Source organism: Boleophthalmus pectinirostris, unplaced genomic scaffold (assembly GCF_026225935.1).
Source record: "Boleophthalmus pectinirostris isolate CB_2022bp ecotype Guang Dong unplaced genomic scaffold, ASM2622593v1 HiC_scaffold_17, whole genome shotgun sequence".
NCBI lineage: Eukaryota > Metazoa > Chordata > Actinopteri > Gobiiformes > Gobiidae > Boleophthalmus > Boleophthalmus pectinirostris.
Genome location: NW_026571115.1, coordinates 32,680,085 through 32,695,388, shown reverse-complemented (window position 1 = coordinate 32,695,388; position 15,304 = coordinate 32,680,085). Strand labels below are relative to the sequence as shown.

The following is a 15,304-nucleotide window of genomic DNA, read 5'->3' as shown; positions in this document are numbered from 1 at the left end:
AATAAATGGATTACACAGAGGTATTTTCCTGTTTTCACATTTTGGACTGTATCCCTTTTTTTCCCCCCGGTAATTCCACTCATTGCCAGCCACTAAACCAGGTCTAAACCAGGTCTAAAACCAGGTCTAAACCAGGTCTAAACCAGGTCTAAACCAGGTCTAAACCAGGTCCAGGTCTAAAACCAGGTCAAAACCAGGTTAAACCAGGTCAGGTAAACCAGGTCTAAACCAGGTCTAAACCAGGTCCACCAGGTCTAAACCAGGTCTAAAACCAGGTCTAAACCAGGTCTAAAACCAGGTCTAAAACCAGGTCTAAACCAGGTCTAAACCAGGTCTAAAACCAGGTCTAAACCAGGTCTAAAACCAGGTCTAAACCAGGTCCAAACCAGGTCAAACCAGGTCTAAAACCAGGACTAAACCAGGTCCAAACCAGGTCTAAACCAGTCTAAAACCAGGTCAAAACCAGGTCTAAACCAGGTCCAAACCAGGTCTAAACCAGGTCTCTAAACCAGGTCTAAACCAGGTAAACCAGGTCCAACCAGGTCTAAACCAGGTCAAACAGGTAAACCAGGTAAACTAAACCAGGTCTAACAGGTAAACCAGGTCCAAACCAGTCTAAACCAGGTCTAAACCAGGTCTAAAACCAGGTCTAAACCAGGTCTAAAACCAGGTCTAAACCAGGTCTAAACCAGGTCTAAACCAGGTCCAAACCAGGTCTAAACCAGTCTAAACCAGGTCTAAACTATGTCTCAAACAGGACCAGGACTAAACCAAGACTAAACCAGGACTAAAACCAGGTCTAAACTATGTCTAAACCAGGATTTAACAGGACTAAATCCTGCTGTGTGGACGTGTCTCCTCGTCTTCTATCAATAATATTTTTAATTTGTTTAAGTAAAGTCTGGGCTTTTTATTTTCTTTTATCAGACAAAACATCTTATGTTACGATTTCCTCGTCTTTGCTTCTCTACAGCAAATCAAGTAATCCAAAGTATTCAGATTACATTACTCACTTTAAGTAAATTAACGGATTACGTTACAAACTACATTTTGGGTTATGTAATCTGTAATCTGTAGGGGAATACACAGCTACTTGTCGCTCCTGAGCTACAAGCTGGAGACCCTGTATTAAATAATAAATGTTTCCTGTTTCTGCCCCTTGTGGCCAGAGTTAGTATTACTGATCTCGGTTGTAGTGCTGTTTGTAGAGGGACACCTGTGGACAGTGTTGGGGAGTAACAGATTACATGTACCAAGGTTACGTAATCAGAGTACAAATTATGAGTAACTGTATTCAGTTACAGTTACTGTTTCAGTGAGTGGTAATTAGATTACAGTTACTTTGTTGAAATAAATGGATTACACAGAGGTATTTTCCTGTTTTCACATTTTGGGCTGTATCCCTTTTTTTTCCCCCGGTAATTCCACTCATTGCCAGCCACTAAACCAGGTCTAAACCAGGTCTAAAACCAGGTCAAACCAGGTCTAAACCAGGTCTAAACCAGGTAAACCAGGTCTAAACCAGGGGAAAACCAGGTAAACCAGGTCAAACCAGGTCTAAACCAGGTCAAACCAGGTCAAAACCAGGTCTAAACCAGGTCTAAACCAGGTCTAAACCAGGTCTAAACCAGGTCTAAACCATAAACCAGGCCTAAACCAGGTCTAAAACCAGGTCTAAAACCAGGTCTAAACCAGGTCCAAACCAGGTCTAAACCAGGTCTAAAACCAGGTCTAAAACCAGGTCTAAACCCAGGTCCAAACCAGGCCTAAACCAGGTCTAAACCAGTTCTAAAACTAGGTCTAAACTATGTCTCAAACAGGACCAGGACTAAACCAAGACTAAACCAGGACTAAAACCAGGTCTAAACTATGTCTAAACCAGGATTTAACAGGACTAAATCCTGCTGTGTGGACGTGTCTCCTCTCTTCTATCAATAATATTTTTAATTTAGTTCAGTAAAGTCTGGACTTTTTATTTTCTTTTATCAGACAAAACATCTTATGTTACGATTTCCTCGTCTTTGCTTCTCTACAGCAAATCAAGTAATCCAAAGTAATCAGATTACATTACTCACTTTAAGTAAATTAACGGATTACGTTACAAACTACATTTTGGGGTATGTAATCTGTAATCTGTAGGGGAATACATTTTAAAAGTCACCTTCCCAACACCGCCTGTGGATAGTTTACGCTGACTACCCGGGTTAACCTGGACACTGTGATACAAGTGTGTGTCACTGAGCTCTGTCTTTAATCCATTGTTCCAGTGTCAGTGTGAGTCAGTTTAGACGAACGCGGCTTAAGACAACTCAATCTGCAGCAGAGGCATTTTCCACAGGGGGCTTCTCGAAAATACCTCCACGAAGCTCCACTCACCGCTTCCCGTCAGCGCTTACAACAGTCAAAACAAGCGGAATCATGTGTTTGGGTTTGACTAAATAAATTATAATTCAAGAAAGGAAGTTCGTCTACTAGTAGTTTGGGTGCAGATGTTTCTTTTAAGACTGACTTTCAAAGGTGAATTGTGTAACGTTTCTGGTTGAGGTCCGTCAAATTGAGATGTTATTGTTTTGTCTGGAATGTTTCAGAGGATTGTTTTAAACCGCTCTATCTTCACGGAACCCAAACCAGACCAAGTTACAGGTCAGGTCTGTGGAGAGGCGACCCCACTTACAGTCGGAATGTTGTTTTTCTAAGTATTTTTGAGCTATAAAACCAGCTGTAATTGAATAAATGTAAGGTAGAGCTGTTTAAAGTCACACTGTGGAACATTCCAGGCAAAGAAATGACATCTCCATAGAAACAAGCAGCCAAAAGTTACATAGTGCAGCTTTGAAACCATTTTTATTTATTTATTTTTTTAAGAAACACTGAAATAAAAAAAAATCCAATAGCCTAATGTTAAACAGGATTGAAGTCAAGCGTTATTATCCTTCAATGTTTATTTATCCAATTAAAGCAACACTCTGCAACTTTCTGGAGGTAGCATAATTCACTGAAAACAGAAAGTTAAAAACATTCTCCATGGAGATTGATAATCATACTGTGGAAGATTATAGCCCAAGGATCAATATTTCCACGGAAACAAGCTCAAAAAAACAAAACAAAAAAAAAATCTTTCAATTTAATCAATTTTTTGGCTGAAAGGTTACGTACTGGCGCTTTAAAATCTGCCTTCATCTTAATTATATAATATACAGATAAATATAAGGTCATCTAATGCATATGCTGACATTAGGGCCAAAATACAATATTAAAAAGTCCATAAATTTTCTTAGATTTATTATACGAACTTTAAAAAATAACCGAGAAGCTTTAAATTATGAATTTTAATGTCCATGATTCATCTTCCAGAGTTAGCAATATAATACAAAGAGCTTAAAAGGCACACCGTGAAACAACATGGCATTCCAAAGATTTTACAAAACAATGCAAAAGTTGATTTTATGAAGCGATAAAAACAGTCCTTGAGCCTCAGGAGGTCATGACCCTGGTGGCCGAGGCGAACTTGAAGGTGGAGTAGGAGGGCGCGTTGTCTGCGCTGGAGGCGGCGGGCAGGAGGAGCAGGCCCGTGGTCGCGTCCTTCGTGCAGCGGTCCATGGCCTCTTTGTAGGTGAGCTTCTCCCTGGTGATGGGGTCCAGCAGCTCTTTGGTGTGGCTGGACTCATCTCGCAGGTGCTTGGCCAGGTCCTCCTCGATCAGCTTGGAGTCCAGAGCCTCTTGGATGGAGAGGCGTCCGGCTTTAGCGGGGTCCACCAGGCCTCCGGTCAGGTACTGTGCCTCAATGTACCTCTTGGCGTTCTCCTCTGTGATGTAGCCCTTCTTAGCGGCCGGACCCACAGCCAGGCGCTCCTTGGACACCGGGTCTTCCACTCCGGTGAAGGCCTTCTGGGCGTTGAGAAGTTTCTGCATGTGCGACTGGTCGATGAGTCCTTGCTGCACAGCTTTGTGCACCGACAGCTTGTCTTTCTTCATGAGGTCCACGATGCCCCCGCTGGCTGCCTGAGCCTCCAGCAGCTTCAGCGCCGTGTCTGGGTCGATGAGCTTCCTGGTGAGGGCACTTCTCACAGACATGCGGCTGTCAGTGGTGTTGTCGTAGATACCGGAGATGGGAAAGAACTCATCTCCGGCCGTGAAATTGGACATGGAGAGGTTCTGGGTGCTGCTGCTCAGGTGGTTGCTGCTGCTGAGGTTGCTGAGGTTGGTGAGGCTGCCGCTGAGGTTGTTGAGGCTGCCATAGGAGGAGATCCTGGACCTGGGGGTGAGGGGGTGTGGGGAGCTGGGGAGGGCTTTTGTGGGAGACCTGAGCCCGGGTGATGGAGGCGGTAGAGGAGGCATGGGTACGACTCGGGTTTCTCCTGCGACCAGAAGAGCGAACTCGGCAATAGACATTTTGCCGTCTCTGTATCGGCTCAGGTCGTATTCGGTGAGGCGGCCGGTCAGCAGAGCATCCTTCACTGAGTACTGTCTGCCACTCTTGCGGTCCTGCAAGATACTGGAGTCACCTTCTGGACCAGTGGAAGTGATTTCTTCCCAGTCGCATTCGAGCTCAGACAGGTGGATGTACTGCTCGCGGCTGATCAGACCCTGGAGGTAGGCGTCGTATGGGGATAAGTCTCTGCCTGTGTCTGGATCCAAGATGGACACTTTGGTAGACATATTGGTCTCTCTGGTGTGAGTTTCTGCCTGGTCTTCATTCTGGATGCTGTTCTGTAGCTCAATGATTATTGTCTCCTTCTGGTGGATTCTGTCTTTCTCGTTGAGGATCTCCCTCTCCAGTCGTTGGATTTCACTGGTGGTTTTGACGCTCCTCTGGCGTGCCATCATGTTCATCTCGCTCATAAGCTTGGACTGCTGTTGGAAGGTAATGTTGATGCTGTGTCTCTGAGACTCCAGGGCTTTGAGCTGACGCATTAGTTCGTCCCTCTCTCTAAGAAGTGCTTCTTTGGTGGTGATGAGGATGGTCTCTTCCTGGCTGACCACTGTCTTGGATGACACCAGCTGGGTGATCTTGAGACTGAGGTTCTGTAGAGCGTCCTCAGCATCACGCCTCCTGTTCTTCTCCTGTGACACTTTGTCTCTGAGGAGATCTCTCTCTGCCTCCACGGCTGGGTCTTTCTCCACACGCACTACTTCTCTGTACACCACCTTCTCCATGGACTTCTCCTTCTGTAGAATCTCCAGTGCAATCTTGAGGTTGCGTATCTCTCGTTCCAGACGACTGATTTCATTGCCTTCGGTCTCTAACTCTAAACGTATGCTGTCAGTGAGTTTCTCCAGCTTGGGATCCCTCTCCACCTTTAGTACTTCCTCAATGATGATCTTTTCTTCCACTGGTGGAGTGGTGGTCTCCAGCTCCAGGATGCGAGCCTTAATGTGCCGTAGCTCAGCCTCCACCTGGATCTTCTTCTGCCTGTCATCCAACTGAGCCAACATGCTCGTCTTCTCCTGGAGCAGAGCTCGAAGCTGACGCACCTCTTGCTCCAGCTTCCTCCTGGCCTTGATCTCCTCATCCATCGTCCTGTTGAGCCTCTCATGTTCCAGGATCTGTTTGGGGTCCTTCTGGAGGCGCACCACCTCCTGTGTGATGATCTTCTCCTCTGGCTTCTGTCTCTCCAGGATGATGTATGTATTCTGAAGGTCAAAGAGGGTCTCCTCAATTGTACGGCGCTGATGGGTCTCGTCCCTCAGGTTCCTCCTCAGCCTGTCAGCCTCTTTCAGGAGTAGAGGGTCATCCTCGTATTTGATCACGTCTTTTGTAATCACCTCGGTCTCTACCTTGGACCTCTCCTCCTTCAGCTGATCTCTCTCTTTGCGGAGGCGTATCAGAAGCTCCAGGGTGGAGTCCACATTGCCTTGGAGACGGGAAACCTGATTGGTGAGCCTCTGCAGCTCCCTCTGCACCTCGGGGCTCCTCTCCTGTTTGATCACCTCTTGGGTCACCTCCTTGTACTCCACTTTGGGTTTCTGAGCTCGTAGTGTGGACAGTGTTGAGGTAATAGTGACAATCTCCTTGTCCATGTCGGAACGGTTCCGGGTCAGGTCCTGCAGCTGTTTCCTCAGACGGACCAGCTCCACCTCTGTCTCTGGATCCACTCTGTACAGCTCATTGATGATCTCCTTTATCTCCACTTTGGGCATGAGCTTCTCGAGTTCACCATAGCGCAGCTGCAGTGTGGTTAGGTCCTTCAGCAAGATAACATTTTCATCCTTCTCTTCCTCCAGACAGATACGCAGTTTCTTGGACTCCTCCAGCATGTCTGGGTCCTGCTCCACCTTCTTGACCACTTTGGTGACTATCTTTGGTTGGATGGTGGGGATGATCCTCTCCAGAGTGTTTATCTCACTGCGCACACTGAAGATGTTGTCAGTGAGGATCTGACTCCTGGATTCCTCGTTGGCAATATCGTTTTGGAAGGTCAGAACGGACTTGAGCATCTCAGGGTCCTTCTCCAGTTGCACCACCTCCTTCTTCACCACCTTCTCCCTGAACTTGGGCTTTTGCTGGGTCAACACTGTAAGCTCCGTCTTGATATGGATGGTCTCGGAATCTTGCGTTTTGACCTGCAGACGGATCCTCTCCATCTCCTCCCTCATCCTCGCCATTTCCCTGTCCAGCGCTGGATCTCTCTCGTACTCCGTCAAGACCTTAGTGATCAGCTTGGGCTCGATCCTGCTCATCTCCAGTTGCAGTGTGGTCAGCCTCTGGTTCATAATCTCAATTTCAGAGTGCGTTCTGGACCTCTTCAGCGACTCCTCCTGGATCTTCCTCCTCAGCGCATCCAGTTCCACCTCCAGCTTGGGGTCACGGTAGTATTGCACCACCTCCTTCTCCTCCACCCTCTCCACGCCTCTCCTGCTCTTCAGAGACACGAACCTCTTGGTGTAGGTCTCCAGGTCGCTCTCGGCTCGCGTGCGTCTGCCGATCTCCTCGGTGAGCTCTCTCTTCAGGGCGTCGCTGGCCTCCAGGTCCTCCTGCTGACTCTGGCGCTGCTGCTGTTGGATGACCACCACGTGATTGACCATGTCTTCATTCTAGAACATAAAAGGGCAATACAGAGTCGTGTGGAAGTGAGGAGCGTCGAGTGGGCTTTGCTAGAGCTGCACAATAATGGAAAGAAATCGAATTGTGATTTTTCTAAATTGTGATCAGATCAGGTAGAATTGTGACTGCACATTGTGAATAACTCCTGGAGCATAAAAATTTCGAGAGAAAACTGAAATAGTGTCAAAAGTATCGAAATTTATTAAAACTAGTATTAAAACTAGATACTCATTTGAGTATCTAGTAGATACATGGTATAATAAACGCTTTAAAATAAATAAATCTAAATAAATAGCTTTTAAAATTACTGTATTTTTTTGGACTATAAGTCATACTTTTTTCATGGTTTGGATGTTTCCTGTGACTTATAGGCAAGTTTCAGCTGACGTCATTGTTATTAAAAGCCCGCGTTGCATGCTGGGAAATATTTTGGTCGGAGGCAAGAAACACGATAGCGGTCAAACACAGTGCGTAACCTCGCGTATTTATCCTCGATAATGGTAAATTCCTGCTGCATTATCGGATGCACAAATAGAAGCACGGAAGAAGGAAAATGTCTTTTTCGTATTCTGAGTGAAAAGAACCGCTAACGGTGAATTAAATGGCTTTCAGACATCCTCAGAGCAAATGTAGAAGATCCGAGCAAACCTTGGACTCGAACAAGTTCAACAACACATCGAGACTCTTGGAGGTTTTCATCTTTTCTGCTGTGAATGGCCCAGGAGTTTCCACCAAGTCATTGTGGATATCGCCCAAGTGAATATTTAGCCAGATAGTTGGTGATTCTGACCAGAAATTTGGTTTGGTCCAGGCTTTGTCGGGGTTGAAAAGGGTGATTTGGCTCCATCGATGCTTATGACCAATTTCTGGTCAAATGGTCTTGGGTCCTCTGCCGTTAGAGTGGATAAATAACTGGGATCAATACCCTTTACGTGCTTTCTCGCTCCGTCCGTCATATTGAATTAGTGTTTATTGCCGCCGACCAAAATAATTCCCAGCATGCAACGCGCGCTTTTGTCAACAATGAAACTCGCCTATACTCTGGTGCGGCTTATATATTAAAGTTTTCACACTGAAGCCGCGAGAGGCTCTAGTCTTGTGTGTCAGTATCTGCTGCTCCTGTTCCTCCTGTACCACTGTCACTTCTCTCCTGCAGAAAGAGTCAATGTCCTGCTGGAAGTACTGAAATATTCATCCAAAAATGGTAATCGAGCAGCAGAAGGAAAGTTTGAAGTGAGTGAGAAACTTGTGACACCGGGAGGATGCACCATGCAACTTTCCTGGAAGTCACTGGATGGATGGACAAAGCCTGGACTTCAGTGACACCGAAACCATCCTGTCGGGATTCAGAAAGACCCGAATAATTCTAACTGGAACTGATGCTGAGTCTGACGACAGCGACACAGAAGAGGAAGCGGCGCTCTGTTTACCTCCGGAGGTCACGGAGTTGCTCAGAAATGACACCGAGGATGAAGAATCCGTGTATCATTCGTTAATTCGTTTTTCAATATAAAAGCAAAAATAAGAAAACAAAAAACAACAGTTTTCTTCATTATTTGTCACCAAAACCTAAATGTAAAAACAGATAATGATTTGTTTTTTCAGTTTTCAATTTTGCGTTTAAATGAAAAATGGAAAAAACGGATAACGGCCGTTTCCCGTTTATGTGACTTCTGTGACTGCGATGCCGAACTTTTGCGCTGCATACGGACTGAACCAGGACAGATCCAGGTCCAGGACCAGACCGGAACCAGACCAAGACTGAGACCGGGACCAGAGTGGACTCCGAGCTTTGACTCCGAGCCTCCGCGGGGTCCGAGCCTTAGCTTCAAGCTCCGGCCCTGCCGTGGGCTCTGAACCTCCGGTCTGGTCCCGGCCTGGTCTCGGTCTCAGTCCCGGTCTCAGTCTCGGTCTGGTCCCAGTCTGGTCTCGGACCTGGATCAGTTCTGGTTCAGTCCTTATGCAGTACAAAAGTCTGGCATCGCAGTCACACAAGTCACATAAACAGGAAAAGGCCGTTATCCGTTTTTTCCATTCTTCATTTAAACACAAAATTGAAAACTGAAAAAACGAATCATTATCTGTTTTTCCATTTTGGTTTTGGAGACAAATAATGAAGAAAACAGCAGATTTTTCGTTTTCTTATTTTTGCTTTTATATTGAAAAACAAATGAACGAATGATACACGGATTATGAAGAATTGAATGGATTTAGTGATTTGGAGTGAGATGGAGAGTTTGTTAAACTTGTTGTGTTCTGTTGTTTATGTTATAGTTTATCTGAAGAACTGTTCATATGTGACGTTAACAGTCTGTTGTTCTCTCTTCTATTGTTTTTACTAGAACTTGACTTTCAAAATGACATGTCAGTTCCTGGTCTCTGACTTTGTAAAACAAATTTCCCCCAAAAAGTGCAACTTATAGTCCGAAAAATACGGTATCAAAATAGGTACAGAGTATCAAGTCTATTATTTAATTTGGAAATGGTGTTAGAAATGTTTGTGTTCCGATAACACTAGATTTTAACTTGATTAAGTAATGATTAAGCAATACAAGAATCTTGCATTTCAGAACATGTTTGTAGAGCTCTAAACTACAGGCATAACAAGATTTTTCTATTAAAATTGTCATAAATTGTGCAGTCGTCGCGTTTGTTTTGGAGACATACCCTGGCCTTGATGTTCTTTGTGGTGCCGAGCTGCTGGAGGAGCTGGCTGTTCTTGGCAGATACTTCAGAATACAGGTTCAACAAATCCCTTTCCTGTGCAAGAAACATAAGAGAATAACAGAAGTTGATAATGGAACCTTGTAAAATGAGGTCAGTAGTACGAGTTAAAGACAGAATTTGAGTGTTGTGTTGATGTTTGACAGTAAAATGTTTCTTTAAGTCTTTAAATAGCACTAAAAGTCCTACAATGTTGAATTTCTAACTTCTGTCAGTGTTTAATCTTCTTGATTTCCCAATTTTCAAATCATCCCCCCAAAACCATCGATAACCATGAAAAATATAACATCCTTTCAGTAGTTTGTGGGTAATGATCCTTGTGATAATTCAATTAAACATCATTATTTATTTATTTATTTATTTATTATTTATTTATTTTTTCGGTAATTCCACTCCTTGCTGGAAACTAAACCAGGTCTAAACCAGGTCTAAAATAGATCTAAACCAGGTCTAAACAAGAGCTAAACCAGGTCTAAACCAGGACTAAACCAGGACGAAAACCAGGCCTAAACTAGAGCTAAACCAGGTCTAAACCAGGACTAAACCAGGACTAATCCAGGACTTAAACCAGGACTAAAACCAGGTCTAAACCAGATCTAAACCAGGTCTAAACCAGGACTAAAACCAGGTCCTAACTAGATCTAAACCAGGACTAAACCAGGACTAATCCAGAACTTAAACCAGGACTAAAACCAGGTCTAAACCAGATCTAAACCAGGTCTAAACCAGGACTAAAACCAGGTCTAAACATGAGCTAAACCAGGTCTAAACCAGGACTAAACCAGGACTAATCCAGGATTTAAACCAGGACTAAAACCAGGTCTAAACTAGATCTAAACCAGGTCCAAACTAGATCTAAACCAGGACTAAACCAGGACTAATCCAGGACTTAAACCAGGACTAAAACCAGGTCCAAACTAGATCTAAACCAGGACTAAACCAGGACTAATCCAGGACTTAAAAGAGGACTAAAACCAGGTCTAAACTAGATCTAAACCAGGACTAAACCATGCTGTGCGGACATGTCGCCTCCTCTTCTATCAATAATATTTTAATTAAATTCGGTTATGATGTCCTCTGTAATCTCGTCTTGTGCTTCTCTAAACTAAAGTAAAAACCAAGTAATCCAAAGTATTCAAATTACGTATTCAGGTGTCAAACATGCCTGGGCCAGATCGGCCCTCCAAGACCTTTAATCTGGCCCTTGGCTGATTTTCTACTAAAATATTTTAATTCTATTTTTTATTAAAATATTGTTAATTTTCTGTGGTGTTTATCACAGCAGCGTCTCCAGCGTCTCTGTACGTGGCCCCTCCCACCAGAGCAGCACAAATGAAGACTTGTCTCTTTCCAAACGCTCTTAAAGGACGATCGTTTTGACTGTTGACCGTGACACCCTCATCAGAAAAATGTCCAAAGTGAGAAAGTGGAGCCGAGTGCAGGATTTTCTTAAAGTTTCAGGTTGTTCCTGATAATATAATATTTTGTAAAAGAAAGAGTTCATCAATTAAAAAATATTTCTGTAATAGATTTGTGTTTCTCTGCACCAATATTTGAACTTATTGTTATTTTTGGGGTTTATATGACATGAGTTTTCTGATCCGGCCCCTTTTGGGAATCAAAGTCGGTTGGATACGACCCCCAGACCAAAATGAGTTTGACACCCCTGTCGTATCGAACTGAAACTGCACTGTATCGAGGTATGTATCGTATCGGCAGCTTCTTATTGATACCCAGACTAAGACAAGACACTTTACCCACATTTCCTTGTATGAATGTGGTGTGTGTGTGTTTTTCACTGACAAAATTTCAAAACTTTTCCATGACTTTTCTTTTTTTATGACCTGAAGTGAATTTTCCATGACTTTACAGCACCAACATGTGTAGAATTGAGCATCTTTTAAAGGGCTAAATACGAAATGTTAACTCTTTCCGCTCACCTTATGGTTTGCGATTATAGTTTTTAAACATTCAAAATATTATCAGTGCTTTTATTGTTGTCTCTTTTGAACAAAATGCACATGTTTGGAAATAAACATAATAGTCTAATGAGAACTTAACAGAACGCTGTAGTTGTGTGAAAGAGACACTAAAATTCCATGACTTTTCCAGGATTTCCATGACTTGGCTTGGTTTGGTGTGGTAAAGTTTTTGCGCGTACCTGTTTCTGAACGGCCTGAGCCATGTTGGAGGGCTGGCGTTTGTTCAGAGAAAGTATTTGCTCTTCTTCATCGTCTTCGTCGTCCTCCTCCTCTGGACCATACAGAGTCTCCCGGTAAGTGCTGGACTTGGCCTCGTACGTCTGTAAGATTAAAGTGACACACAGTAGTCAGGTACAAATCATGTGGTACGGACATCGGGCGGTGCAAGGAGGGAAAAAGTAAAATGATAAAAAAATAAAAAAAAAACAACAAAACAAAACATACTGGTATTTTCAAAAATGACAAAATGAGACAAACTAAAACATGTCTGAAGGAGCAGTGCAAGAAACACTAATGTTCAACTTTCATATTGTCAACATGAAGTAGTCCCATAGTCCTGGTTTCAGTCCTGGTTCAGTCCTGATTCAGTCCTTGTTTAGACCTGTTTTAGTCCTGGTTTAATTCTAGTTTAGACCTGTTTTAGTTCTGTTTTAGTCCTGGTTCAGTCCTGATTCAGTCCTGGCTTAGATCTGTTTTAGTCCTGGTTAAGTCCTGGTTCAGTTCTGGTTTAGTCCTAGTTTAGACCTGTTTTAGTCCTGGTTTAGACCTGGTTTAGACCTGTTTTAGTCCTGTTTTAGTCCTGGTTTAGTCCTAGTTTAGACCTGTTTTAGTCCTGGTTCAGTCCTGTTTTAGTCCTGGTTCAGTCCTTTTTTAGTCCTGGTTCAGTCCTGGCTTAGATCTGTTTTAGTCCTGGTTTAGTCTTGGTTTAGTCCTGGTTCAGTTCTGGTTTAGTCCTGGTTCAATTCTGGTTTAGTCCTGGTTTAGTCCTGGTTCAGTTCTGGTTTAGTCCTAGTTTAGACCTGTTTTAGTCCTGGTTTAGTCCTGGTTCAGTCCTGGTTCAGTTCTGGTTTAGTCCTAGTTTAGACCTGTTTTAGTCCTGGTTTAGTCCTGGTTTAGACCTGGTTTAGACCTGTTTTAGTCCTGTTTTAGTCCTGGTTTAGTCCTAGTTTAGACCTGTTTTAGTCCTGGTTCATTCCTCTTTTAGTCCTGGTTCAGTCCTGTTTTAGTCCTGGTTCAGTTCTAGTTTAGACCTGTTTTAGTCCTGTTTTAGTCCTGGTTCAGTCCTGTTTTAGTTCTGGTTTAGACCTGTTTTAGTCCTGGTTCAGTTCTAGTTTAGACCTGTTTTAGTCCTGTTTTAGTCCTGGTTTGTCCTGTTTTAGTCCTGGTTTAGATCTGGTATAGACCTGCTTCAGTCCTGGTTCAGTTCTGGTTTAGTCCTAGTTTAGACCTGTTTTAGTCCTGGTTTAGTCCTGGTTCAGTCCTGGTTCAGTTCTGGTTTAGTCCTAGTTTAGACCTGTTTTAGTCCTGGTTTAGTCCTGGTTTAGACCTGGTTTAGACCTGTTTTAGTCCTGTTTTAGTCCTGGTTTAGTCCTGGTTTAGTCCTAGTTTAGACCTGTTTTAGTCCTGGTTCAGTCCTCTTTTAGTCCTGGTTCAGTCCTGTTTTAGTCCTGGTTCAGTTCTAGTTTAGACCTGTTTTAGTCCTGGTTCAGTCCTGTTTTAGTTCTTGTTTAGACCTGTTTTAGTCCTGGTTCAGTTCTAGTTTAGACCTGTTTTAGTCCTGTTTTAGTCCTGGTTTGTCCTGTTTTAGTCCTGGTTTAGACCTGGTATAGACCTGCTTCAGTCCTGGTTCAGTCCTGGTTTAGTCCTGTTTTAGAACTGTTTTAGTCCTGGTTTAGTCCTGGTTCAGCTCCAGTAAACTCAGTCAATATAACCCTGGGCTTAACAAACACACTTGGACTTGGACTTGGACTTGGACTCACATTGAGGAGGTTTTGCAGATCCCGGGACAGATCCTGCACTCGGTTTAGATCCGCAGACTTCCTGTTGATGTCCTCCACGACTCTCTGCGCGTGAAACACAAACACACATCGTTTTTTTTTGTTTTTTTTTTTTTTACTTTTATCGTTAGTTTTACTCGTCGGCACACGCTCACCATCTGGGAGTACTGTTTGGCCGAGATCTGAGCCGAGTCGTCCGTGGGCTTCACCGAGTTGTTGGGCAGATTGATGAGGAAGAAATCCAGAGACTGACTGGCGTTTTGGAAGTCCTGGATTTTGTTGGTGGCCTCCTGCACGAGACCCAACCTGGAAAATAAGGAATCGGGTTAGTGTAGAATCTGTGTGTCGTTCGTTTGTTCGTTTTGTCAATATAAAACCAAAAATAAGAAAATGAAAAATTAACTGTTTTTTTCATTATTTGTCTCTAAAAACAAAATGAAAAAACAGATAATGATTTATTTTTTCAGTTTTTGATTTTTTGTTTAAAATAATAATGGAAAAAATGGATAATGACCGTGACTTAAACTGCAATGCCGGACTAAACCAGGACTAAACCAGGACTAAACCAGGTCCGGGACCTGACCAGAACCAGACCGGGACTGAGACCAGGACTTAGACTTGGACCAGACCAGAACTGAGTCCGGGACCAGACTAGGACCAGGACCAGGACTGAGATCAGGACAGGGAACAGGACCAGAACTACTGAGACCAGGACTGAGACCAGGACCAGAACGGGACTAAAACCAGGACTGAGGCTGGGACCAGACCGGAACTGAGACCAGGACTGAGACCAGGACTGAGACCGGGTCCAGACCGGGACCAGACGAGGACCAGGACCAGGACTGAGATTGGGACTGAGACTGGGACCAGACCGGGACTGAGATCGGGACTAGACCAGGACTGAAACCTGGACCAGACCAGGACTGAGACCGGGACCAGACCAGGACCAGACCGCGACTGACATCAGGACCAGACCAGGACTGAGACCAGGACCAGACTGGGACAAGAACAGGACTGAGACCGAGACCAGAGCAGGACTGAGACCGAGACCAGACCGGGACTGAGACCAGGACTGAGACCAGGACTGAGGCCAGGACCAGACCGGGACTGAGACAAGGACCAGTCCAGGATTGAGCCCGGGACCAGACCAGGACTGAGACTGGGACCAGTCTCTGAGACCCGTCACTTTCCACTCTGATTCGTTCTTGTTTCTTTGCCCCGTGTTGGTCCTGGTTCAGTTCTTCTGCACGTACCTGTCGCTCAGTTGTGTGTTGACGTTGCTGTAGCGGTTCCTGAGCGCTTTGACCTGGTTCTCCTGGCGGCGGATGTCGGGGCAGTACTCGCTGAAGTTCTGCTGGAGGGAGTTGCACGCCTGCTCCGTCAGCTCCAGCTCCTTCCCCAGTTTGTTCAGCTCTTCCTTCTGAGAGGCCGCGTCCTTCTTCAAAGCCTGAACAACAAGTCAACAACCCGGGTAAGTCTGAAGCAAGTGTGAAAGAGGTTTGTATATTTCTCTCTACTCTTCTTTAATAGATGCATCAAGAACTTCGTACTTCCGG

General features: G+C 44.3%; 1 protein-coding gene across 1 annotated transcript in view; it reads right to left on the bottom strand.

Annotated features, from left to right (window-relative positions):
• Positions 1-2,825: 2,825 nt before the first annotated feature.
• The window catches only part of evplb (envoplakin b), a 49,174-nt gene continuing 36,695 nt past the window's right edge, over positions 2,826-15,304 (bottom strand). Inside the window, exons 17-22 of the mRNA XM_055152328.1 lie at positions 15,002-15,195; positions 13,904-14,054; positions 13,731-13,814; positions 11,931-12,071; positions 9,713-9,805; positions 2,826-7,035 (exon numbers count right to left, since the gene is read on the bottom strand). Coding sequence (XP_055008303.1) covers positions 3,475-7,035; positions 9,713-9,805; positions 11,931-12,071; positions 13,731-13,814; positions 13,904-14,054; positions 15,002-15,195 — 4,224 coding nt within the window. The 3' untranslated portion in view covers positions 2,826-3,474. The remainder of the gene's footprint in view (positions 7,036-9,712; positions 9,806-11,930; positions 12,072-13,730; positions 13,815-13,903; positions 14,055-15,001; positions 15,196-15,304) is intronic.